The 27,891-nt window shown below is 43.7% G+C and overlaps 1 protein-coding gene across 6 annotated transcripts in view; it reads right to left on the reverse strand.

Annotated features, from left to right (window-relative positions):
- Positions 1 to 361: 361 nt before the first annotated feature.
- LOC105699962 (rho GTPase-activating protein 32) overlaps positions 362 to 27,891 on the reverse strand; it is a 37,497-nt gene continuing 9,967 nt past the window's right edge. For 3 of the 6 annotated variants that reach the window (XM_012425432.1, XM_012425431.1, XM_012425433.1), the window contains exons 2-8: positions 22,397 to 22,612; positions 8,002 to 8,139; positions 7,329 to 7,733; positions 6,551 to 6,881; positions 5,949 to 6,282; positions 4,589 to 5,510; positions 362 to 4,250 (exon numbers count right to left, since the gene is read on the reverse strand). In XM_012425432.1, the coding sequence (XP_012280855.1) occupies positions 1,620 to 4,250; positions 4,589 to 5,510; positions 5,949 to 6,282; positions 6,551 to 6,881; positions 7,329 to 7,733; positions 8,002 to 8,139; positions 22,397 to 22,465 (4,830 nt within the window). In that variant the 5' untranslated portion in view covers positions 22,466 to 22,612 and the 3' untranslated portion in view covers positions 362 to 1,619. Of the gene's footprint in view, positions 4,251 to 4,588; positions 5,511 to 5,948; positions 6,323 to 6,550; positions 6,882 to 7,328; positions 7,734 to 8,001; positions 8,140 to 8,475; positions 8,557 to 8,639; positions 8,686 to 22,396; positions 22,613 to 27,891 lie in introns of those variants that run through there. The other 3 variants (XM_012425434.1, XM_012425435.1, XM_012425436.1) reach the window with 3 other exon arrangements.

The raw sequence follows: 27,891 nt of genomic DNA on the forward strand, positions 1-27,891 counted from the left end.
CTCTCTCTTCAAGCGGTAAAACGTGTGCATGGAAGCAACATCTTTTTTTTTTTCTTTCTTTCTTTCTTTCTTTCCTTCATATACCGAGTAACTGCTGGTTAATATAACCATTACGATCTAAGTAACATCTAGTGGCTACTCTTAAGGGGACACACCGAATGTCTCCTAATAGTAATCTTGATTTCACGTGAGTTATCTCAACGACGACGGAGAGAGTTTAATGCATAAATTAATATATTAGATATGAGCCCGAGATAGAAACTAGCATATACAAAAAATATTTATAGCGCTGCGGACCCGTCCACAAACAGAAAACAACGTTCTCGCGTATAATANTAAAATACTTAATTCAATACGATGTTTAAATTATAAAGAGAGAGTTCAGCGTTCCCTCGCCTGTCTTCTTCCCGACAATCAGCGAGCAAAGGCTTGAGACAGTGTACCAGAGTTCGGAAATCAATGAGAATAATTCCAAAGCGATAACGACCACGGAACGCTTAAATCGAGAGATTACATTTCATGTATATGATTCAGGGCCGAGCATTCAAATTTCATAACGATTAATCCTTTGTTAATGAAAACGAGGAAAACGAAAAAAAGAGAGATTTAAACTTAACTAATGTTAATACTTCATCGCTGGACGAATTAAAATACCAACGAAGACGCAGCTCTTCGGCTGCGCTTTGGTCCAGGAACGTTTAACGTTGGTTCCAAACGCGAAAGTCCAAAAAATATAAAAGATAAAAGAAATGAAAATAAATGAAAAAGAAAGCGTCATCGTTCCGCGCTTTCGTTTCCCAAAAAAGCGCAACAATCGAAGGCAAGTCGAATATGCAAAGTCGCGCGATAACAGGGCCGCCTCTGATACACCTCAAGTCACCGAGTCGGAATTAACGTAACCGTGCACACATCGAGAGCAATACTTTATCCCAGCCGGTAATCAGACCTGTACACACACGCACATCGACACATCACCGTAAAAACGAAACCTTAACTAATCCAATAGGTGCGGGGAAGATCGTTGACGATAATATCGATAGGAATGTTGGATATCTCCAAGGGTCTCCTCGCGGACCCGCTCCACTCAACAATAGAGTCGACTCGTCGGTCGCCAACCGAGAGTCCACGTCCACGGTGCCCATCTCTTGGAACAACGAGGCTGCCCTAGGACCACTGGACCCCTACGAGACAAATCGAGCGCTAAGGCGATGCAAAAGCGGCGCCAAAGAAGTCTCGCGTTTATGAAACTCTTGTACAGTTGCGGGTGTACCGAACTGCTTCAAACTTCACAGCGTGAACACGGAGACAATATAAGTAAGGTCCCGACATCCATGAAATGTCATGTTTAAAATTTGTTTATAGATATTTTTTAAATAATAAAAAAAAAACAGTTGAATCTCACGAGGGTCAGGACCTTCCCCATAGCCTGGATATTCACACGTCATATAGTTTGAAGCAATTCGATCCGCCCAGGTCGGAGAAAAGTATGACGAACAATGGACCCCATGGACACCACTTTGGCGTCCCCTTAATTTGCGAAGCTACGGAGACAGGGGGACAGAGAGCCGGACATCCAGGGCTTGCCCGGAGAGCTTACAGAAAGAATAGGTATCACTTGGTCAATGAAGAGAGGGCCTCGAGGCCCGCTGCTTGAGCCTGGCCAGGAGGGCCTGTTCGGTGTCGTCCTCCGTCCTCGAGGTCGTCCCGCGGAAGCTCTCGGACCGGTACTTGTCCCTGAGGAAGGTGCGCCTCTCCTCTTTGTACTTTTCAATCCGCTCGCGGCACCGGGGATCGCCGAGGTCGAGGCCGCCGAGGTTCTTGGACTGGACGACCTTCTCGACGCTGCTTCCGGCCGACATGGAGCAGGTCTGGGCTCCGACATCGGGGCTCGAGCCGTGCTGGCCCTCCTCGGAGCCCTGCTTGGACGCGAACGAGGCCTCCCCGGTCATGCGGTTGAATTTGCCCTCGTCGAGAGACCTGCTGAGGGCCGCCCTGGTCCCCCGGGCGTGCCTGGCCCGCAGGCAGGGCGGCAGGCGCTGGGCCCCGTTGTTGGCCGGCTCCTCGGACCTGCCCCTGGCCGAGTCGAGCTCCTGGCGCATCTTCCGCTCCCTGATGATCTCTCGACCGATCTCCGAGTCGAAGCTCCGCCTCTCCCTGGGAGTGACCTCCGAGTCGTAGCGCCTCCTGGTGGAGACCTGCAGGTCGCCCGACAAGCCGCCCGAGAGTCTCTGCAGAGCGAGCTCCTGCAAGATGGCCGCCGTGTCCCGGAGCACCAATGATTCGTCCACCGGCGACGACGGGTCGGAAAACGTGCACGACGAGTCCAGCGAGGTCGACCCCGAGGCCCCCTCGGGACCGTGGGCGACCTCGCACGGCTCGGCCGCGCTCTCGGAGGGGATCGTCGCTGCCCCTCCGACGTCCTCGCCCATCCTGGCACCTTGCCCGTTGTTGCGATTCGCCGTCTCCTGCATGGCCTTCGGTAGGTACTTCCGCTGCTGGCCAAGGTTCTCTTCGGCACTCCTCTCGGCGAACTCCCTGGTCCTCTCAAATAACCGCTGCTCCTCGCCTGGACTAGCAGCCACCATTCGGGCCACGCCTCGATTAGCCATCTCCTTTTCTGCCTTACCCGCGAAAACCCGATGGTCGTAGCCTTGGGGGTAACCCGTCTCTCGTTCCTGCACCGAGCATGGCTTTTGTGGCCGATCGAAGTTCTCATCCGTGAGTTCCAACCTCTGTAGATTCTCTTCCCCGGCGAAGTGCTTCGTCGTCTCCGCAGCCTGGATCCTATCAACGCGATACACGTTTTCGTTATCCAGTCGGTGATGATACATGCCCGATCCATCGTGTTCCCGCTCCAGCTCTCCACTTTCCTGACGAACGTTGAAGTCGCTCGAGTCCCCGGTACCCTCCTTGTCGTTCCCGTTCTCCTGGTTCTGTCTGCAACTCTGGTCCCGCAAACGATCGTTATCGTAGACCCTGTTGGAGATCCTGGATTCGTTCTGCACGATTCCGTGCACGTCGGAGGCGGGTTCCGTTCCCTGGCACATCTCTTGTTGGTCCGTGGCCGTCTTGCATCCCTTGTTTTCCGCCACGTCGAGCGTTATGTCTCCTGTATCCTGCACCAGTAAAAGACTTTCGGTCAACTCGCTGGCCCCGATGCAGGACGTGTCCGTGTCCGCGGTAGAGCCCATAGTAAGGTCCAACGACGTTCTCGAGATGTTCTCCGACCTCGATCGCCGTTGGGGCGTTTCCGTAGCTATGGCGGGATTAACCGTGCCGTCCAGGGGGTCCTTCGGACTGCTGGACTCGCTGGTCGGCGTGGTGATCGACCCGGTAGTACGCTCGACCATCACCCACTCCCCGGAGTCGTTCGTGTTCGTTATCAGCTGCTGCGTCTCGGTGCTCGTAAACATCTTATCGGAACTATCGCATATCACGAAACCGGAGTCCGGCAAGTCCTCCAAGGTCTGCTCGCAGGACATTGGGGAGTCCAGGTCCGTTGCACTGGACAAGGGTAGCCCCGCCAGATCGTTCCCGTGTGCGCTGGACCCTGCTGCAGCGGCAACTGCAGCTGCCGCTGCTACCACTTCGTCGTCCTGCGAGTCGGCCGATCTGGAACTCGGGCTCTCCTGGCTCCTTGTACCTTGTAACTTCTGTACATTCTGCATGCTATCGCGATCCCGCTGCCCTCTATCTTCGGCCGAGTGCAAACCCGACTTAGCGGACGACGTAGCTTTGCAAGATGCAATCATGTCGCAAGAATTGGTCGTCTCGTTGCAAGGAGATCCTAGCCTGTCGCAAGGGGTCATCTCGTGGTCCTGAGATTCGATCACGCCGTTGTTCTCGCAATTTATCTTCGCGTTATCTGCAGATGGAGTCGATCTGTTATCGTAGGATTCTACCAGCCTGTTGCTGTACGCCGACATTCTCTTGCAGGACTCGACGTTGTTCTGATCGTCTACGTTTATAGACAGTCTATGACTAGGGTCGGATGATATCTTTTCGGAAGACGAGCTACCCCTATTCAACTTATCCGCGTTGTTTGGCTCGTTGTCGACGTCTAACGGCAAGGTGAAACTTCGGAAACTTATTCTAGGACTGTTCGCCGGTATTGGCGAGATGGAGAGCGGCGTTCCCTGCAACGTCGCCGGGGTCAACGGGGTCGAAGCCTCGGAAAGCAGCGGCAAGTAGCCCGGAGTCGGCAACGGCGATGGCGTTTCCAACCCGTGGATGTCCGCGGAAACCATGACCTGGACACAAATTATAATCTTCTACATATCCGAATCGTAATCCATTTTCACATGTATTTTTTTCATGTTTCCTGATCTAATCATCCATGCTTTTTTTTAACTTCATCGCTAGTTTACGCGTTGTTAACTGCACTTGCTATACAATACATCGATTTACCCCCAGATTGTGTTCTCTTTCATTGGAAAATAGAAATGCCGCAATTCCCACATTTTATTGGTCAATGAAGAAACTACTTTACGGAATGAATTAAAAAGCATTTCAATAAATTAGTATCTCTCTAGCATCTTTTTCTTAAGTATAAGTCCGAAAGTAGACATATTAACTTCCAAATGCTTACCTGGTCAGGACTCTGGCTGTCGATGAACCTCAACTCGACCTCACAATGCAGCCTTTCCTCCAGTCTGGACCTCTTCCTCTTAGACCCGCCACTGGCTACCGTGCACTGGGGGCCCTCTATCCTCGGCCTTCGCGGCGAAGCTTCAACCGAGGCAATCCCCCCGCCCTCTTCCTCGGAGAACATCCTCATCTCTCGTTCCTCCAGGTCAAAGTTGAGTTGTATCTCGGAGAGGTCCAAGGGTGAAGTCGCGTTCGGAGCGTCCGCCAGGTGATCGAAATAGGAGTCGTGAGATACCGATCTACTATGACCGCATGGTCTGGTGGGCGGTGGTCCCAAAAGAGGACCTAGGCTGTCCTCGCCGTCCAAACTGTCGGCGCTCTTGACGGGTCGCAATCGTCTCAGGGAATTCAAAGAGTTTGGCATGGTCTCGGTTTGCGGCGGAGTGCCAACTTGCCTGGCCTTTCCGCGAGCTCCCGGCGCGCCTCTGCCAAATAAAGCTCTCCAGTTCAACGAGGGCGATCGTTTCGATCCATTCCTCTTCCGCGGCAGTTCTATGACCGTGTGGTAGTGCAAGGGTAGCCCGGCAGGACCAGCTCCCACCTCGATGTAGTCGGCCTCGCATCTCACGCTTCTATTTCTCGCCTCTTCTAAGCTCAACAACCTCGCCGGCGTCGCAATGGCCAAGGATTTAGGCCTGCCAACGGGACCGTCCCCAAAGATCAGCTCGGCGTAGCAGACGAGGAACTCCGTGACGACGGCTTGCACTCCGACGCCCTGAAGAGCGGCCACGCCTCCCACTTCGAGTTCCTTGCAGCGCAGAAGATTAGGTGCCCACACTATCGCCACATTTCGCGGCGTCATTCCGGTCTCCGCGCCCCGGGCTGCCACTCTAACCAAGTGTCTCATGAGATACTCTAATGTCCTGGAAGAAGTAAATCGAATTCATACATGTTTATATTGTGGCTAAGGCCTTGCATCCCGAGAACGACCATTTCGCGTGATAGTTTCCTTTCGTTCGAAGTACTTTAATCTTGAACTTTCTCAAGTTTCGAGCTCCTACCGGTAACGATATGCAAATTAGACGATGAATAATGGATAGAATCGGTCCCGGCAGAGAATTTTCCCGCGAAAATCACTTTTTAACGAGTTTACAGATTTACTTCCGGGACAACAGTCAGGACGGGCATTACCTCCTGTAGATTATTTAGTATACCAGAGTGCAGTAAGCTAGGTTCGGACTAACGCACGTTTAATACGTTTTTGGATCATGAAATATAGGTTGTACAAACAAATTCTTAAGTACTTTTAATGAATAAATTACGGCTCAAATTGTATCAAGAATGCGATGCCTTCCATTTACCTGTAATGAGGCGGTGGTAATTTCCTAACAGTATCTCTCATTCGCCGTAGTCTCTCCGCGTCGGTATTAGCTTGGACGGCCCCAACAAAGGTAGAGTACAGCTGATAGGTGCATAACGGATTAGGCAATTCTCTAAAGTACATCTTCAATAACGACGCCACGGAATGAATATCCTGGAGGATGCTCTCGTCCGAGTGAAGAGCTGGTACACGGTCCTCGTCGAATGCATGGCGCAATCTCTGGATATTCGACGTTACGCCACTCAGCCGATAAATCCCGTCGACCAAACCGTGATTTTCTATGAACTCCGCGCAGCAAGTAAGCACTGTCGGTACTGTAGATGTCGAAACGTTCATTAGTTATTCTACAGCTTTCTGTTGGTGATAAATATAAAATATAAAAACAACAAGCTCCAATTAACCCAATTTTTGACTAGGTCTTTTCATGGCTTAACTGTGCGAGCAGGAGTTTCCAAGGCTCTAGAACCACGATTCATATATATATATTTTTTTATATATAAGCTGTTAAGCTTGTAAATCTAGGTGACTCCCGCGCGCTTAATTAAGAGTTCAAGGTATATAGGAACTTTACGTTAAACTTACCATCTTGACCAGAATTTAACAAGTGTTCCCCCAAATCACAGCCAAATACTCTCTCCTTCAGGATCCCGGACTGTTTGAGACGTCTTCGGGATGGTCGGTTCAGGATAAACGACCTGAAGAAAGCGATGAGTTTCCCGTGCTTCCTAAGGACCGGTTTCACCGGCAACTTTGACCGGACAGTGGTGGATACTGTCAAGTGCCGTGGCACTTTATCACCGATGACAGCGACGCATTCTGCTGGGAAAAAACCTACTGCGAAGCCGTGCTTTCCTCGCCACCAAGTACTTTCCCCCGGAGGAGGCATATCTATCACAGAAATCATATCTCCAACCTGAAACAAATTGTAAATAAGATATGTGTACGTTGTTTCGATAGTTTATAAATGAATCTAACGACGTTTACGTTATCAAACTCGTAATAAGTCGAGCGTTACGTTAAAAGCGCGGTTTAGTTCGTTATCGTGTCCAGGTTAGTAAAACCAGAGATTAACCTACTTTTATAAACCAAGAGTGTCTAAAGGTTAACGATACTAATTAATCTGTACTTCTTGCACCAGACGGTAATAAAACCCGTCAACATTCTTCCCTCCATTAGCGGGTATCATGTGTTGCCATTGTACTATCACCCTCAGACTGATAAATGAAATTAATTCTTGGAACGTTACTAACTTTGTATGTGGTTTATTTTAAGACATTACGATAGTTCAAACTTTCCAACTACTCGGACTGTCACTTCGACACAGTTTACTTATTTATGTTATACATGTCATTGCGTTTACCTGAAAGGATATTTCATCTTGTGCTTGAGCAGTGTATGGTCTGACAGCATAAGCAGCTGCAACAGCAGGAGTGTTTATGGGACATGAATCCGATTCCGGTACAAGAATCCTTCTTCCTCTGTTGTCAAGTTGTAGCCAATTTAAGACTGGTCCACAATTTAGCCCTTCGTGATTTAACCGCGAGAAACGATTGAAGTAGTCTCTCAATAGATTGACTGCATTATCTGGCTGCAAGTCTGGAAGTTTGGTTAGAGAGGAAAACTTCCTATCAAATATGCATCGATGTAATTGCTTATCGAACATAACAAAGTTCTCGTAAGATCGTTGCAAGGTCCAGCACGCATCACCAGATGTTACTCTGACGGCAAAACTGTCAGTATCGTTAGGCCCTTCGCTGATGGAAACCTGGAAAAAAAGAAAACAATGTGAAATTATTTACTTCTATCCTTATATTATTTCTACGGACAATTTCAACAAATTCAATTTTTTTTAACACAATTTAAATTTAATTTTAACATCATAATTTGAATAATTAATACTCTTTAGTAGCTTTCAGTGCTAACTGGAAATATTGGTTAAATAATGTGCAATACTTAAATCTACGTGTTCAAATATAGCGGACAGAGAATATTTATAAATAATGTATCAATTAATATTAGATATAAGACCGTACCTCCAAAGCACCAAGCTCCACATGTTCGTAGTGAAAGTGGGCACACTCATCTAGTTTGGGAAATCGTGCTATGCTGCCCATGTTGCTTCCGGAACTAACAGGTGTATTGAACTCGTCCGAACGATTGCATCCTAGTCCCTGTTACAAAAAAGAAAAATATTTAATATCGATTCAACGTAAATGATGATTCAATAATAACAAACCATGTACAAATTGTTTCTGAATCATATGTTCTCTCATCAAAATAATTTCATAACCTTCTTTACGATCTTATACTCTAAAAATGAATGTACCTCATCCTAATTATTTAAATTGCAAGGAATATTAAACATCACAATGTCTTTGGTCTCGTCAGCACTCAAGTTATGATATTGTAACAGCTAAAAATATTCGACATTCACGTATCTACAGCTTGAAATCACCCTTTCCCAGCTTAAACGCTTTAATGTACAATAAACCAGAAATAACACTCACAAAGCATCGATATCTAAGTTACAACAGCTGCAAGAAGTGATACATCATCAGCTGTCTCTTCCAGCTGTGGGAGGCACTCACCCCCAAAACGAAACTTTGATAAGCCATAAAAACAACATAAACATTACACGACGAGTGTTAAAAATAACTGGAAACTTCCGTACTGGGTACATGGATGCCAGATGAATTATTCCACGTTCGTTGTTCCAAAATTCCAGGTCCGAAACGGAATAGTGCAAGACTCGAAATCGTCGACATAACCTCACTTCGCGTGTTGGACGGGCTCGCGCGGTTTGGCACAGCCAATATTTGTTTACAACGCTTCCACCTCGGTTATCGATTATGCAGAACATACTTTCGTTACATTATCCATCGTATTTACTGTAGGAATCAATTTCCGAGTTTTTTGTTAGTAACATAAAAGAAAAAAAAAAGACGATCAAGGAAGCACGCACTCAGTCCACGCGTGGCGTAAACATGCGCCGCACGCGCAGCCGAGCCGCCGTTTGCGCAACGCAGATGCTACGCACAAGTTTCCTGCATGGGGTATTTAAATGGCATTTCTACGCCTTAAAAGTATATCCAGAAGATATATAGTCTGCACATAGGAACGCAGCTCTCTCTCTCTCCATCTGGGTAAAGATACCTATGGGATCAACCCTTCAAATTCAGCACTGAGAAAATTTTCTTTACTATCTTAATAGTACTCATAAATTAAATACTATTATTACACCATGGGTACTGTAGTAAAACACTAAATATAATTATAAATTTAGACAGTAACATTAATTATCACGTTTCTTCTGTATATAGTAAATGGATGTGGATTTTCAGTCTTTCATAGACTGACCGCGAGTTAAGTCCACTTTAACGTGGATTCTTCATTAACAGTCAATGCGTCAGGTATTTGACATTCTCCGTAGCAACAGTAATTGTAAAGCATATCAGGGTTTGGCATACAACTGTACCCGGTAATTCATTGAGGCCAGACACGAAAGTAACGCGAAACTGTTCTACTTTCAATCCTCCAAAACTAGATGCACAAAGCAAGACCCCCTAAAATTTCAGATACTTAATTCACATAAAAAGTAGTCCACTCGAGGTTAAGATTAACACATCAAATGGGCATAATATTTAGTAAATTCAATTTCAGTCGATACATCAAATTTTGTGTGAAATATAAAAGAAAAAAAGTTATATTCAAGTTTCTCTTAATCCAAACTTCTAGGTCTGCGGTTCTACGACAAAGTGAACAGTAAATCGTCTCCATTAATTCCTAGTCATCGGGGTGGCGAGTAAAACCAAGGGAAAGCCATTGGTCGACCCGAGAGAGGACACTTCCTCTTTAATCTCCAAGAGGAGCTGCAGAGTACATTCTCAATTATAAAAGCGCTATCAATTATCTTATTTGCCCGACAACTGTGTGCCCTACCACATACGGAAGACCCGACCTACGGCTCCAGTCGTATGACGAATCGCTTTTCTTATACATTATATATTACACGTATATACGGGCTCTTATATTATGTACTCGTTGATGCGGGTGAAGATTCGAGAAAGTTACCAAGCACTTTTGAGGCCGAGTATGATGACACGTCTCAGATAAAGCTTCACAATCCCTCGTCGAGCCGTGAAGAAGAGACCCCTTGAGCAAATTTAACTATCCGAATTTGTTATCCGTACTCGCGACTTTCAGCGAATCTTTCATAATAAACCTTCACAACGATTAGACAAATTATCATTGACACGAAAATCCCATTCGAGATTTTCCCTACGATTTCTATTCTCGACGCAGCGTTTTGAAATTGACGGCACTTTAGAATAACGATATTCGCTCGGATTATCCATGATTGTTCCTTGAAAATAATTAATAAAAGAATTCATCCTGCTGGAATTCTTCCCAATTGTCTGAGACCAACATCAAAGAGTTCCGGGTTGTTCTGCAATACTCAGGCTGTTAAAGACAAGAATCATGATTTTAAAAAATAAAAATCAATTGTCCGAAGTCAATAATGTTCAAAGAAATGATTTAAATCGACCTCACAACCCTCTCTACGTAATATGAATTCACTTTCATCGAGGCAACTTCATCGTGAAGAACTCGGAGAATGGATTTGAAAGAGGGGAAAAAGAAAAAGGAAAAACTAAGGGAAAACAAATCCGTGAATACTTTCTTCGGACACGCGGGTAGGCACTCTCTGTTACGTCGGAAAGTTACGGAACCGTTCCGGTTGTAAACGATCAAGAACAATCGGGGGATTGGGTGGGTGGGAGGGGGCCCGTTTCGCACAATGAGCATGACTTTCCCATGTTCGCGAGATTTCCCATAATTGAAAGTACGTCCCGATACGGGGAGGGGGGGGCTTACGCCAGATCGTACAGGTGGTGCATAAAGGTGTACTCAGTCAATACGGGATATGCGTGTACACCAATCGAAAAAAAGATGAGCGAAAGAGAGAGGAAAAGAGGGGGGAGGAGGAGGAGGGAACGAAAGAGACAAAGAGAGACCTATGACCGGTTCTCGGTTTCCCACGAGCTCCAATCGAGCGCATTTCCGTTATCGGCGCAAACCAACTTCCTGTACATTTGCTGGGTGAGAATAACGGTAACAAAAAAGATGGAGCCGTTGAAGAGGACAAAAACGGTTGATTTCATGAACACGAAAGAATAATTTAACTCAGGATTGATGGTCGGTACAATTGACTATACTCCTTGTCAAAAAATTTGCTGCCCTCAAAAATAAAAATCGGTATAATCTGGGACTATAGATAACCCCGGGCACAGAGTTGCATTAACACTAGAACTACCAAGACCACTCAAAATGACTGGTTTCAAATGGCCCATCCTATACAAAAAAAATCCACCGGTACTTCTAGTCTTAAAATAAAATAGTCTGTACGCGCACGTTTCTTAGAAGTTAAATCGTAAGCAAAGGGTTAAGAGCCGTCAGGCTGACGGCATCGGGATCGAACCGGCTGGGGAGGATCTGCGCGGAAGGGCTGCGCTAAGGACGGTTTACGGGCCGCCGAGATGACGTCATCGCGGCTCGACCAATCAGGCCCGATCTCGGGGTAGTCCTTTACGCGAGGACCAATCGCGGCGCCCCTGCACCTGCGCGCGCACCGGGGGCACGCGAGAAGTCCTCTCGTTAATAACGAGCGCAACTGAGCGTGAAGCCCTCCCAAGGTCAATGCCTTTCGCGATAACACTCGTCACTCGGCCTTCCCTCTCTTTCTCTCCCTCTTTCTCCCGAGTGCTCGGCTCGGTTCCCCTCCAGAATCGCGCGTGCATCTCGGTATCTTTTTTCGGCGCCACCTTCCTCTCCCCGTGGGAACAGAGATGCTGCAGCTGCCGCGCGAGAAAAGGGGGACCCGAAAGAAATCGCAACGACGTCCGTGCTTTTTTCCCCCCCCCCCCCCCGACGTCGTTTCTAACGACGCGACGTGGATCCGTTTTACTTGCAATTAGCTGGCCGCGCACGCGGCCCTCGGATATGCCGAGTGATTTATCATCTTCCATCGGGTGGCCTCGAATCGGGAGAAACCTCCAGAGGGTCTTGGAGGACGTCTCCTTCGAATGAATTATTCCCGCGAGGGGGGAGAAATTCCAAGTGCATTCGGATTCAATTATGTTAAATTATTTAAATACTGGGAGTTCCCCCAGGAACGAGTTAATTGCCTCCTAGCGAATCTTTTCGCCAATCGGGAATTCGTTAAGTTCGCCGCACACGGTTTAAGGTGACGTGAAAGTGGCGTCGAAGAGATTTTATTTTATTCAACTTTTCTCCCAACTCAATTAACCGAGTAGTATGAAACTTTACGACGTTAATAGGGAGACTACAAGGAAGGTCCTGAAACTCGTAAAATTTCAATTCTTTTCAAATTTGTTTATAGGTATTTTAAAAATTGTTTATAATAAAGGAAATTTCACGAGTTTCAGGACCTACCTTAGGGTCTCCATATTCACGTTTTAAAGTATGAAACGATTTCAGACACCCAGTTCGTAGAAAAGTTGTATGAACGATTGAGCTTTCGGATGCCACTTTCACATCCCCTTAAAATAAAAATTGGGAAAAGGAAAAAGAAAAATGAAAAGCTTCAATGTTAAAGGGGAATCATTAAATATTACTTGTTATTCTTAATTGTTCATTCGCGAGATGCCCTAGTGCTGTCGTTACCGACTCTTTTGATCATAATTATTTGCACCACTCATTTGTATTACTTTTCTTTCACTGTAAATAATGTCGCCGTAAAACGGGAATTCGCAAATGCATGTATTGATAATGGCACGCTCGAGCCCTCGCCAGAACTCGCTAAATATACTTGGGGCGAAATTCAACCGAGTATCTTGATAAAAATGTGAGGTGTCGATATATAATATTTTAATCGGTTTGTCATAACTAAACCGGCTGGCAATCAATTCGCCGTCAAGTTTGACGTAGAATAATATCGCGGCAAATACTAACGGCCGTTCCCGTTGACAAATTGAAAGCGCGTTTAACGGGGCGCTTCATTACGCGTCGAACAGAGTGCACCGCTGTGCATTTCTCGTCATTTTTTATTCAAGCCGGAAATGACTTACGAGAGCATGAATTTTCTCCAGGCTGCATTTGTCGCATGTACGTATACAGCGTGCTATTATGCTTGGCAGCTGCATACATTTCCGTTGCCACCGTTGCCCTGTATTACGTCGCTACTCAGCTGTAAATTTAGCAACGACTTTTTACTTTTGTTCTTGTCTCGTTGCCTCTTTCCCTTCCAGGTAGAGGTTCCTTCCATCGGATGAGGAGAAGGCCTCTCTATTATGTGGAACAATGCCCGGATTATCTGGCGTTGGTGAAAAATGCTATGCCCACTGTCACCATTGTTGATTCCGGAGAAACTGCGCTGCAACGGCACGTTTCGTTATTGAATACGACAGCGCAGCACTTCGAGTCGGAAATTATGGTCACGGTGGTACTTCGTGTGCACGTATTTTCCGTACCAGGTGCATCTATTCCAAGACTGCACCGGATTAAGGCGATGCGAAACCCTCAAACCAGTCGATTCGAATAGGGCACTATTTTTAAGGTGGAGTGAAAACGCCATCTAAGAAGTCTCGTTTATGAAACTTTGCTCCGAACTGGAGGTACCGAATCGTTTCATACTATACAATGTGAATGCAGAGGCTATAAGATTAAGGCGATGCGAAACCCTCAAACCAGTTGATTCGAGTAAAGTTTCATGAACGACCCTTCAGAAGACCCTACACCCTATGCGCGTATCACGAGTCTCTTGATACACCAAATTTAACCCTTACCTATATTTGATATATTTTTTGACGTCATCCCGATCACCATAAACCCTATCAAATCCCACGAGGTGTTTATTACCGGCTAGAATTGTCAGAAATAAATATCGTTTACATTAAAAATAGAAACGTCAAAGTATGAGCTGAAAGAAAATTTAAGAATTACCGTCATACCATGCCTGAATAAAACCTCCACCTACGATATCTCTTTTAACAGCCTAGTATAGCCTGTCTCTGTTTTTTATAAGCCTTGATTTCTATAGCGAATCAGGTGTCGGCATCGACTGTTGTGTTTTTAGAAAAAAAACACAAAAGTGCGATTTTCAATCGCAGATCTTTCTGTTACGCGGAACAATGACAGGACTACCCGTAGTTGGCGCAAAGAAAAGCAACGGGGTTGTCGCCATTGTCGATTTCGGAGAAACTGCGCCTTAACGGCGCGTTTCGTTATTGAATCCGACGGCACAGCACTTCTGGCCGGAAATTGTGTTCACGGTGGTACTTTCGGATACATACATACATCTACGTGGGTATTTACGCAGAGCTGTCGTTAGGTGCTCGCCGTTTTCACCCGCGCGCCGATGCTTCCGATATTTCTGCACCGGGCCAGTTGTAAATTTAGCGGTGATTTTTCTTTTTTTTTTTTCTCCGCCGGCACGAGCCTCTTTCCGCTGGAAGGAAAGGCCGATTTACCCTACAATTCCGAGATCTCTTTTTTTCCCTAAAATTCTGAGTACGAGTTCGACCGATCGGTCGGAGAAACGATACCGAGGCGACATTGTCAACTCGGGAAAGAGGGAGAAATAACGCTTTTCTGCTGGGCAGCTTCCAGGAAATGAAATTGGCAGCTTCGGCCAAATGAAATTGGGGTCGTCGATCTTGAGAAACTGCATTTTACGACGCGTTTCCGTGAATATTCCGCAGGGACTTTTCATACGAAGAGAAGACCCAAGTACCATACCATAACCATTGCATATCATACCATATCATACCATAGGCAGACGCGGTTCAACGGAGTGATTTCACAAAAACGGAAATAGTATTTTGTTGTTTTGTTTCTTTTTATTTTATTTCTATTGGCGAGAGAGTTTCGTTAACCGAATATCCGGTTAGGCGATGGTTAAACAAATGAAAGTTTACCGAACGTTTCTGGCATTAAGCGCTAAAAATGTGAAATAACCCGGACGGCCGTTCCGCGTTCGTCGTTTCCACGCTTCGATATTTCGGGCGTTTATACACATTGGCTCGGTTGTAAATTTAGCTGCACTTTTTCTTTTTTTTTCTACCACGGGCAGACGTTCTTTACGACGGAATTAAAAGGAGCTGTCCATCACGTGGATAATTTTTCGAGGCGACCCCCCCGAGAACGTAATTCGACAAAAGTACAAAGAAAATCTCTCTTGCTTCTCACTGGGGACATTCAAGCAACCAAACATTAAGGTGAAGTGAAACCCCCTTCAAATCAGTCGATTCGAATACAACACTTTTTTTTAAGGGAAAAAGACCAAACTGTCCGAAACTTCGACACATCACTCCTGATCATCTAAGAATTGTCCTGACACATTCAAAATTTGGATTTTTTGAAAAAAATGTTTAACTCAGCCCAGACCAGAAACAAAATGGCGTCGAGCGCTCATATTTCGATCAATATACAATTATCGAAGGCTCTGAGATGAGAAACTAAAGGTTAGGACAATTTTCGACAATTTAGAACACCCTGGTAATCGATAAACTCGCATTTGAACGGGATAAAGGCAAAAAAAGTGTTGTATGCGCTTCTATGCTAAAACGATGGGAATACGAGGTCTCGGCGTGAAAATTTAATTGACCTAGAGATCACAGATGGCGCAGGGGGTCCCTCTGCAGTCAATTAGGGCCCCAGAAAGCACGAATCCAGAGGATTTCTGGAGTTTTGCTTCGATTTCTTGATATTTATTGTACTAAAACGACAGGTGGAGTATGCCATTTAGTACAATACCCAATATAATTCGACCCAGCTGTCAATATACAAACGAACGTCGGCATCGCAAGCATTCAGGAAAATCTTCTTTATCAACGTCGATCAAGATCCTCGACGTGTTTCACTTCACCTTAATGTGATATTAAAGCGTCATAAATACGTACCAAAAAGTCAGAACATTTATAAAACTTTTCTCCAAATTGGGTACAACGAATCATTTGAATCTTCAGCGCGTAATTATGAAGGCCCTAAGGAAGGACGGGATGCTCGTGGAATTTTATTTTTCGCAAGAGAAAAACTTGCATTTATCTCGGACAAGGGCTCCGTCCATATATTCTTACGTCCATGGTTTAATGGCGATTCTTTCGCTACTGGCAAGCACTTTTAATGGCAGGATTAAAGAGAGCTCTCTGTGCCAGGGTTTGGCTGGCAGTGTCGCAAAAAGCAAATACCATTGTCGCTCGCCGGCATCAAAGAAGTTACACTTAGCGGGCCGTTTCGCCGTTTACTCGGACATTGTCCCGTTTATACGGCCGTTTTTGCCGCTTCCCTTTGCCTCGAGTGTATATTCGTCATAACGAAACCACGGTACGACCTGGAGTACTCTCATTGCGTAATATCCCGAGGGAACCGTACCGCGTTCGCCTTTCCACCCGTCCCGATATTTCCGGCGTTTGTGCATCGGCTCGAGCGTAAATTTAGCAGGGATTTTTGTTTCCTCCCGACCGGGCACTTCTTTTAGCGGAATAAGAAAATAAAAAAAGAAAAAGAAAAAACGGCTCCTCGTTACGTGAACGCCGAGATGCCCCGGCAGCGTTGAAAAATGAAGAGTCCGCCGTCGTCATCGATCAACCACGAACAAATGCTTCATCGCATTTTATTACACGGTAACTTTGTACCCGACTGCAAAGCAACTCCACTTTTCTCGGAATACCCTCTCTCACACCGGCTAATAATAATTTTATCCCCAATAACACCCCGAATTCCCACTTGTAACCTAATACATTTACGAAGAAACGGTCTGAGCGAAAAAAATGCACATTCCATAAAAAAGGGAATTCTTGCGACCAAAAGATTTTTAATTACTATTGTTAATTGAGTAAGTCGTAGAGTTGATGGAATGACATTGATACAGATTTAAAATCATATTCAAGTTTCATCAGCTTAGATTCAACAAGCTTTTGTCACTCGTTATCAGTAGATTTTCTGTACATAATCGCCTTGGACTGAAAAGTTGATTCCCTTCCAACAATGAGAAACTTCGGAAGAATTGGTAATACTCTTGAATTAAGATAGAATTTGATAGATTTAGCAGCATATCCAACGTATTCTTTAAGTTCATCCGTCATTTGCATCAACTCAAAACATTTACTATTTTTATATTAATAATTCCTTATACCGAGTATATACATCCTCTCGAAAAAGTGATACAACTTTCACTAATAATTTCAACATCCTGAGCCAACATTGGACGCGGCATTTCTTTCGAAGAAAAGAAAAAAAAAAATGTTCCGCAAACTCAATTTGAAACACAAAATTAATTTCACCGTAGCCAAGGAATTTCTCCAACAAAAAGCATTTACACATTCGCAAATAATTAAATTCGAGTGTAAAGTGAACCTTTCGCTTCTCCCCCATCTCTACATATGGCACATTATTAAATTTATATCTCCCTCAAGAAATCTTCATAGTTAAATAAGAATCTTGATATACCGACAATTCGGAGGAAAATAAAATACCAAATCCTTCTAAACAAGTCTGACGTATCAAAAGCGTAATGTCGCATTTCTAGGGGGGGATCTCTCGACATTTGTAGCGTAGCCGTTGGTGGTCGCACCCGGCCGTAGGTTCGACGGCAATTTTTCTTCCTCTTCCAAGAAACTCCTCGGAGCGAGCCCAGAGAGAAGGCCCTTCTCCATTAGGCGCGGACAACGGCGAGATTATCCGGCGGTTCCCCAGGCCTCGACCCGGAAACTGGGTCGGCCCTTCGGGATACTTCGGGGAGCCGGGAATCGGGCGGGACGGCGGGGCTCGATATCGCGAGTTCCACGTTTCGCGTTCCACGTTCCGCGCATCGCGCGGTGCTCCCGACCACTCGGCGCGCCCGAATCGGGCGCTATCAACCGGCGAAACGAAACATCCTCTGTTTCGGATTTTAACACCGCCTTTAATTCCGTGCCAACGAGTTGAGGCCGCATCGACTCGGAGAAATAGAAAAACCATCCAAAAAGTTAAGACGTTATGAAAGGGAATATATATCAAAACGCCAAAATATTTATAAAATTTCGGATTTTAACCCCTTGCCTTACGATTTAAATTCCAATAGCGCGTGCCATAAATAACAAAAGTGTCGGTCATACATCGGGTCATTTCACGGTTTGGCTGAACAATCAACGTCTCACACGTCTCTCATACGTTTTGTTTATGTTTGGCCCGATTGACATACCACGTCTCTCATACGTTTTGTTCACGTTTGACCCGATTGATATACCACGTTTTTAACACGATATTGTAAGTTAAGGAGTTAACACCGCCCCTAATTCCGTGCCAACGAGTTAAGACCGCATCGACTCGAAGAAGTAGAAAAACCATTAAGAAAGTTAAGGCGTTATGAAAGGACCGTTTTATGTATAACAAAACGTCAAAATATTTATAAAACTTCGGATTTTTGCACCGCCCCTAATTCCGTTGACGTTTTATATACATACATATAGAATAACCCTTTCATATCACGTTAAGACGTTATGATAGGGTCGATCTATATACATCAAACCGTCAACGATTTTTAAGAGACGGTGTTTACTTTTTTTTTTTCTGTACTAGAAATAATTGTTTGCTTTCAAGGAGAGTAAAAAAGGGTTGCTCCAAAAATAAGGGTTGAAATTAATTGTACGAACGCATCATTATACCACGGATCTCGGATAGAACTATTTCAAGGCTTTAAGCCGAGTGGAGTAATTAGTTCCTTTCGTTGGCTCGGAGGTGGAGTCGACGTAATCAAAAAATTGATAATAAAAAGAGACAGACCAAATGGGACCAGATGGTACCCGTTATTTCTGCCGATATCAACCTTCTAACCAGTGGCCTCGCATTGACGCTGTATCGACAAATTGGCGCTATCTACAAATTGCTGCTGCAGTGGGAGCTGACCTCGTCCCTCGCCGAATCGAGGAAGCTGGACCGAACGGATGCTGGGTCACGGCGCGAGGGACCTTATCGATTTGCTCGCGCGAGCAACGTGGAAATACGAACCGGCGGGTCGACTGGCGAAATAAGGCCGACTTCCGCGTTCCGGAAGCCTCGTTTTACATTTCTCCCAGAACCTCAAACGAAGAGGGGAATTTTTTATAACCCAGAAACTCGTGAAATTATTTTAGAACCACTTAAAAAAAAAAAAGAGGAATAAGTAAGTAAAAAGTTCTACAAACTCCAAAACCGCGATCTCTCGGTCCTTGCATCAAATAGTTTATCCGGGGCCATTGCTTTACAGATATCGAATGAGGGGCGGAATTTGGTATACTCGATATACCTAATTGAGTAGCAAATAAAAGTTGACGAAAAATTCGACAAATTTTCCAAAAACCGTAAACTCGGTCCTCGCATCGAATAGAAACGTTTGCCTGGGATCGTTACACCTCGGAGATACATCAAGGGTCCCAGCAGTTTCGAAACGTAGATGGAAATAAGCTTTCGTAACGTGAAATGGTAACAATAACACCTTAATTACGGTGAATTCAACCATTTTGCAAGATAAACGCGGGAGAGCAGCCTTGGGGCTCTCTCTCTCCTGTGTGAATCAAAGCGAAACACAGTCGGGCCAATCATTGTAACGATTACTCGACGTTAAAGCGAAATGAAGCAGCTCTGTGACGCGAGTGGCACGACAGACGGTGCTTCGCTGTTAACGTTACAAGTTGAGCTTGTAAATGTCACGAATTTCCCCCCGCAATACCCATATGTTGCAATTAGGAACACGGTTATGCCGTTAAAAATGACAATTGCAGGTATAAGAGAAACATGTTTACAACTCTGGTGGAAAATTCGCAATAATTTCCCAACGACTTTGTGAATTTAAGTGAAATCTCACGGATGGCTCCTAATGTAGTCGGGACATTTAAACAAGTGAAAACAAAAAAAAGGAAAAAAAAAATGGGGAAGCTGAAATTACGACTCGGTGATGGCTACCGCGACGTTACGTACTTTCTTCCCCGTACGGAGTACTTTTTTCTGAGTGCGAGGGAGTGCAAAAGAGCGAGGAAAGAAAAAGAACCCCCGCGAAGTTAGAACAGAGCCCTGCTTTATCGACCGCCCGCCCCGAAGAGCAGAGGCCCATTACTGCTCAACGTAGATGCGTGCACGTTTTAATATTAATGCCGCGCGCGAGAAGGCGCATTGAGGAAAAAGAAAAAAAAAATAAAAAAAATAAAAAAGAAAAATCGAGAGAAAAAGAAAGGGGGGAAACGCCGAAAGAAGGAGGAAAAATAGAAAAGAAGATCCCGGTGAGCCGTCTAAAATTAATGCCGCGTTCGCGGTGCGTGGACACGCAACTTTCCTTTGAAATTATCGAGGAGGCGAGGAAAAGGCTCGTAAATGTCGCCCGACCTTATTCATCATCGGCCGTGGCGTATAATTAATGACAAATGGGTCGAGTTCACTTTTTAACGTCTGGCCTATCGGAAATAAAAGGCCCCGCGGAGGGGCCTTTTCAATTAACGTCTTTCTACGCGTTCGTGTACACGCGTATATATAAGTAAGAAAGTAGGTCCCCTCTAAACGGCAAAGTCTAGGCACGTTGTCGGGCATGCGAGGGAAAAGCGCCGATTAAACAAGTCGCTTTATTACGTGCATTTAGAAACAGGTGGTTAATGTTATTCCACTTATTTGATCGGAGTGATAAAATTTCGGAGCTTGACGAAATCGAAAAGTCAAGGGGAGAATTCCATCCTGAGCAGATAACTCCTGGTAATAAATCTTTGGCCGAGATGAGCCGCTTAGAAAAAAAAAAAAAAAAAAAATATTGAAACTTCTTACACCAATTGAAAATCAGGTAAAAATGGAGACGCTGCAAAGAGCTCTTCTGATAAGNAATCGAAAAGTCAAGGGGAGAATTCCATCCTGAGCAGATAACTCCTGGTAATAAATCTTTGGCCGAGATGAGCCGCTTAGAAAAAAAAAAAAAAATCAAGACCGAATCAACGGTTCGTTGGATCATTTCTCTCATCGCGTACCTTGATCTACCCTGAAAAAAAAAAAAAAAAAATATTGAAACTTCTTACACCAATTGAAAATCAGGTAAAAATGGAGACGCTGCAAAGAGCTCTTCTGATAAGGAGAAATCAATTTAAAGGCTTCCCCTGAGTTTCCGGTAATCCGAGTACGTGAAATAATTTTCAATCCAGGGAAATAACGGAAACGAAATCAACTATCTTTTTATACACACACTCTGATATTCTACTCGCCCTTGACACGTATCGTGACTTCTCCCAATTTAGGAAAGGCCCTCGAAGAGAGCTACAAATCACCTCATCCACTATCGAAAATTAATTCCCCCTATCTATTAGGCGTTAATTCCTAACTCTCGAGGACTTTCTCTAAATTGGACACAAATGGAATCTCCATAAAGCTACGCTATTCCGGGAAGAATTTTTTCTTTTCACCCTCTCCCCATTTAATCGCTAACTCCTAGATCTAATTCACAAACCGAATGAAATAAAAATGAAAGAAGCTCCAAACATGAAGTTACGGGACGTGGAAACAATTTAACTTTCCCTCTTCTTTCGGTGACACCACCCGTTTTCAGTTTTTTCGTCACTGCGCAGTTGGCCATTAAGGTGAAGTGAAACCCCCCTCAAATCAGTCGATCCGAATAAGACACTTTTTTTAAGGATATTGGATAGAACCGTCTGAAACTTTAACACATCACTCCTGATCATCTAAGAATTGTCATGACACATTCAAAATTTGGATTTTTCAAACAAATTTTTTAACTCAGCCCAGACCAGAATCAAAATGGCGTCCAGTTCTCATATTTCGATCAATATGCAATTATCGAAGGCTCTGATATGAGAATCGAAAGGGTCAGGACAATTTTACAACAATTTAGAACACTCTGGTAATCGATAAACTCGCATTTGAACGGGATAAAGGCAATAAAAAGTGTTGTATGCGCTTCTATGCTAAAACGATGGGAATACGAGGTCTCGGAGTGAAAATTTAATTCACCTGGAAATCACAAATGGCGCAGGGGGTCCCTCTGCAGTCAATTAGGGCCCTAGAAAGCATGAATCCAGAGGATTTCTAGAGTTTTACTTCGGTTTCTTTATAATTATTATACGAAAACGATAGGTGGAGTATGCCATTTGGTACAATATCCAATATAATTCGATACAGCTATCAATATAAAAACGAACGCCGGCAACGTAGGCATTTAGAAAAATCTTCTTTATCGACGTCGATCAAGTTCCTCGACGTGTTTCACTTCACCTTAAAACCTCATGACGAGTCTGACTCGTCATTGTAGCGCAAGGGGTTAACCGGGTTTCGAAGGAGGTGCGCGCACACACGGGGTGGAGGATCAATCCTTTGGGATGCTCGCGAGCATCCCGGGAGTCGCAGAAGGTCGGAGGGGAAGGTTGGAGGGCAGAGAGAGAGTATATCCGAAAAGTGGCTTACTTTGGCCGCCTGCGGTTCGATGTCGGTGAGTCGATGGGCGCGAGGTCTCTCGGCCGCGGGTCCTGGCATCCTTTGCAGCTTCTCCGTGGACGAAGACGACGACGAGGAGGAGCCAGGCCTCTGGCCCGATTTGCCGCGCGCCAGGGTGCCGACTCTCGACTCACTTCCCTCGGGGCGAGGTCCTCATCTTCCCCGCCGCCTCCCTGAAGAGGACCGCTGCAAACAAGACGGGGAAATTCTTAGCTCGTTTTACAAAATACACAGAGAGCGTGGAAAAGCGAAGAGGGGGCAGAGAACAGGGAACGGGGAGAGAGAAATGCGAAATAGGACTTCTTTACTCTTTCAAACTGAAAAAAAAAAAAAAGAAAACAAGAAACAAATCGTCGCGCGCATTGGAAGTGAAATTTCGAAGTTAAACGGAACCATTACATATTGTTAATTGTTATTCATTACTAGATCGCGAAATCCCCATACGCGTTCGGGCATCGTTTTTATATATCTCTTACATGTGTTATATTCTTATTTCACTTTAAATGTCGATTATGAAGGCGATGTGAAAGTGGCGTCGAAGAGGTGTTGTTTATAAAACTTTTCTTCCAACTCGGTTTACCGAATAGTCTGAAACTTTACGACGTGAATAGGGAGACTATAAGGAACGTCCTGAAACTCATGAAATTTCAATTCTTTTCAAATTTGTTTATAGGTATTCTAAAAATAGTTTATAAGAAATGAAATTTCGCGAGTTTCAGGACATACCTTAGGGTCTCCATATTCACGTTTTAAAGTATGGAACGATTTGAGACACCCAGTTCGTAGACAAGTTTTATGAACGATTGAGCTTTCAGATGCCACTTTCACATCTCCTTAACCGAGAGGATAACGCATCAATGTAAACGATTACAAAATCGCTATACATTTTTCTTTGCTTACAAGAGTTCTCATCGCAATAGGCTATTCTTCTAAAAGGTCCCTATAAATATTTTTAATTAATATAGGGAGCTTTCATCGTTTTTCAGACAAAACAGGGGGAAAAGACGTTTTTACGTTAACGAGTCTCATTTGAAAAAGACGGGGAGATTAAATTTCTCGTTTTTGGTGTATAAATTAAACGTCTTAGTAAGAGATGTGGAAAGTAAAGTTGAAAAAGAAATGTGGCCCGCGGGTTGCGTGAATACGTAAATTTCTTTCGGATAACATGTTTACGGAGAAGTTCTCGTGAAACGGATAACTTTCGGTCGGCTTAGATGTACTCGCGGAAAAGCAGAGATTTTCTCCCAACCTTCGTAAGGAGAAAATTATGTCACGTGGCCACGAGCGGACCTCTATATACATTTTTACTTTTCGCGCGTGTTCACCTCGTCAGCCTACGGGAAAAGTGCGAATTAGAACAGAAAAAGGATGTCGCAATGCGGAGAAACGACTTTTGCAAAGAGAAAACGACGCCGACTCTGCGCACTTTTCCGTAAATGTCCTTTCCTAGCTTGCAAAATATGCAAATTAGAACGGAAGATTGTCGCAATGTAGAAAAACCCTCCCAAAACAAGAAAATACCCCGGCAAGAACGTTTAGAAAAGAGAACCAAACGTTCCTGACCCTTCGAGTGCCATTAAACATCAAACATTAACATTAGAAAAACCTACTGAGTATAAACAATCTTCTCTCCATGAGCTTGAACTTAATTTGTCATTTTTTTTTTCGTTTTTAAAAATGAAAGACAATAACAGAAAAGTCTTACACAACGTAATGCTCTTACAGTACAATATAGAAAATCGCAACAGGTTACGGCATTCCGATTTTAATTTTTAACCATATAATAAAAAAAAAGAAAATCAATGCTACGTAAATATCGAATTACTTTTTAATCGCACTGCCAGAAGTAACAGGACGTCACGACATCTTAGACCAGATTGGAAGGAAATATTTGAAGCCTATTCGGGAATAATAACTTACTGGTATAGAAAACCAGACAATCTATCAATTTTACAGGAAAATGTCCCAAGAATTAAATTCTTGCAACAGCGCAAAGCTATGAATAAATTATTCCCCTTTATTCTGGACAAAAGAGAGCAGGTTGAAAGCCGCAAAGAATATCGCGAAGTCGATATTGCTAGGAAAAGTGGCGGCAAGTAATGACGCTTGTAGCGACGAGTAACGAGTAAATTTACGCCCGAGAACGTCGTGGCAGGTGCCATGTAAAGCGTTGCACCAGCAGTCGTGTCTTGCGTCTAACCGTTACTAACTGACGAACCGTTTCTAAATGGCCTCGCGGAATTTCAGGTGAAATCTAAGCGGCGGTCAATTCCGACGGCTGCGCCGGGACGCGAAATATTGGCCATTACGACACGCCGCTCCGAACGCGGAGCGTTCCAGTTTCTCCGTTTAGGATATATCTCAGACTGTCGAGATGCTGGGGCGAATCGATGCCACTTATCCGTTGTTTCGCCTATTCGTTATTTATCGCAAAAGCAGATAAGCCAGCCATAAAACGGGCCATGATAATGGACCAATCTTGCAACTCAACTTTGCCATTATCTCTTATTTAATACTTATTTACATGATTTTCACCTGACGCGGATAAAACGAGACGGAGAATTTGGTCCAAGGTTAAAAACGCAACCGTATGAAATATTTTTCCATGATGATCATTTATTGCGGAAATAGATAAGCCAGACATAAAAGCGACCACAAGAAATGGTCCGAACTCAGAAAGATGCGATTTAATTTAATCATATATTTTCTTTATTTCCATGATTTTCAATTATCGCGGATAAAACGAGACGAAGAATTTGGTCCAAGGTTAAAAACGCAACCGTATGAAATATTTTTCCATGATGATCATTTATTGCAAGAAATAGATGAGCCAGACATAAAAGCGACCACAAGAAATGGTTCGAACTCAGAAAGATGCCATTTAACTTAATCATATCTTTTCTTCTTTTAATATTTATTTCCATGATTTTCAATTATCGCAGATAAAATGAGACGAAGAATTTGATCCGAAGTTAAAAATGAACCATATGAAATATTTTCTTACTATGCCGCCTCTCTGTTGTTTCGTAGATTTATTTAATGAGAGAGCAGACAACCGAGACATTAAAAAAGGCCATAAAAATGAACCAACCTTGGAACACTGATTAATTTTATCATCACTTGTTTTTAATACTTACTTACATGAGTTTTAATTAACGCGAATAAACTAAGACGAAGAATGAGACCTAAGATGAAGAACGATAAAGAGATGAATTATTCTTTTTCACAACGGGTCATCAACTATTACTTTCCAAAGAAAAGGTTAATTAACCGCTTTTCCATATAATGTTTTCTTCGGCGATCAGTTTCCACGACATTGTTGAATCCACTTGGCACTTGAACGGTCTCTCCTCTCTTTCTTTCATTTTCTTTTATAGCGAGAATGTATCCCCATAATTTGTAGGGGTTCCGAGGCTCGTATAACGCGATGCTCACATAACACGGATCGGATCTTCGCATTTTGTATGAGTTCCGAGTCTTTTATAAGACGGAACTTACCCTTCACTTTGTCCATTGTTTCTAATAACATGATTATAAAGGAAGCCTCATATCCTAAAATTTTCGGCTTACTTCTTCCCTCTTCTTCGCGTAACCCTCGATCTATCGTTCAACCTTTTATTAAAGAAAATTTTTAACTTTTTTATTTCCCTGATTCTCTTCCCAATTTGATGGTTTCTTTTTTCTCTGCCGACCGAGCATTTAGCACCGTGGGGAGCACTTAACGTAATAGAACCTCGAGTACATCAAACACCAGTGTTGGTACCCGATATTACAAGAGTAGACTATTAATTTAAGTGAGGCTTCGATTAGTTAACTTTCGAACGTATCGCTCGGCGACGTCTGTCGAGACCTTGTTCGACCGACAAATAAATTAAACGCCAGTGTTCTAACCGAAATTACTAGTAGACCATTAATTCATCACCGTGCATGGAGTTTCGTCTGGTTATATGCATCGAATCAATATTATCCATTAAGAGAGCACTCCGAAAGGGTTCAATTTATAATTTATACATTCACGAGGCTGACAACAGGTCTTAGCCATTGTAACCGCAAGAGAAATTTTCCAATTTTTTCCCCCTCATCGAATATATCATCACAATGAAGAAATCTATTCAGTGCTATACTACATGTTTCTCTATTTTATCTTTTTAAGGAATAACTTCGATAAATGCTGACCAAATTAAGACGCGAATGTTGTTCAACCTATCCCCATGCGATTCGTCAAATTGAAATAAAAAAATTAAAAAAAAGAACAAACTTTTAACCGCAGAGTTCACTTTTATATTTTATCTCGTCGAGAAAAAATCAAATAACACTCCCGTTGACCGGGTTTTAGGTCAGCATTTTTTCCAGACACTTTTTCCCAAGCCCAGTGATGAATTTTTTATTTGAAATTCAATATGCCTGGATTGCATCGAATAGCAGAAAAATATTTTCGGAAAAACGTATTTTCGTCTCGTGTCCTTGTTTGCCAAATTTGCTTTGTCTTTCGTCGATGACCCCCGAAAATTAATTCAATTTCTCAATAGTTCAATCTGACTACAGAGTTGCATGCTTCAAATTTGTTATCCTATTGTCTAGGAACCTATTAAAAATAATCATATCGGCTAGAAAAGTTCCTTCCTTTAATTTTTTATTTAACCCTTTGATTGCGAAAGGCATATGTGTGTATCCAACATTTGCTTAGAAGTAAAAGGATTAAGAAAATTTTGTAAAAGGTTCATCTAAAAATAATGCTTCCTGTTGGGCTTTAATGGACACCGGGAACCATTTTTCACCGACAGGTCGCCGGAGTAGGGGTATCGATTGTTGCTACTGTTTCCAATCGAACGATTTCGATAATTGCACGGCGATCGGCCGCTAGGACCACGTAGGGCAATTAGCGTTTAATTCGCGCAATCGAACCGCTTGCTTAATCGCCTTAACCCTATATCTCGATATAGTGGTTTCTATACACCATACGATCTAGGATTAGCATATATATGTTAGTTCGATAACTTATTCACCCTAGCATCTTTCGAACGATTTATCCATTTTCAAATGATATACATTGAACGGGAATAAAGGCAATCCTTTCACATTTCCTGCCAAGTGTAGTACATCGTAACACCTAGTCATTTCCTCAGAGATGGATTCGGGACGGAATAAAAAAATATATAAAAAAAAAGTGAAAAATGGTTCATAAATCTACGTCATGTTCGGAGGTGCGTCAAGCTAGCACGGCAACATCCCAATTCACGATTTCTGAATACAGAGGAATTATGTGCTAATTTTGTGCTAATTTTGTGCTGAATTAATTAATTTTGTACCCCCACCATTTTTCCGAAATTTGAAATTTCAGTGTGGCCGTGCTAGCTTGACGTCAAGCCAGCACGTTCCCATCTCAAACAAGACAAAAAGTTAAAAACAAGTACACCAAATTGAAGGGCAAATTATGTGCTAATTTTGTGCTGTAATCGTTTTTT

This window comes from Orussus abietinus, unplaced genomic scaffold (genome assembly GCF_000612105.2).
Source record: "Orussus abietinus isolate OABI.00-Male unplaced genomic scaffold, Oabi_2.0 scaffold61, whole genome shotgun sequence".
Taxonomy (NCBI): Eukaryota; Metazoa; Arthropoda; class Insecta; order Hymenoptera; family Orussidae; genus Orussus; species Orussus abietinus.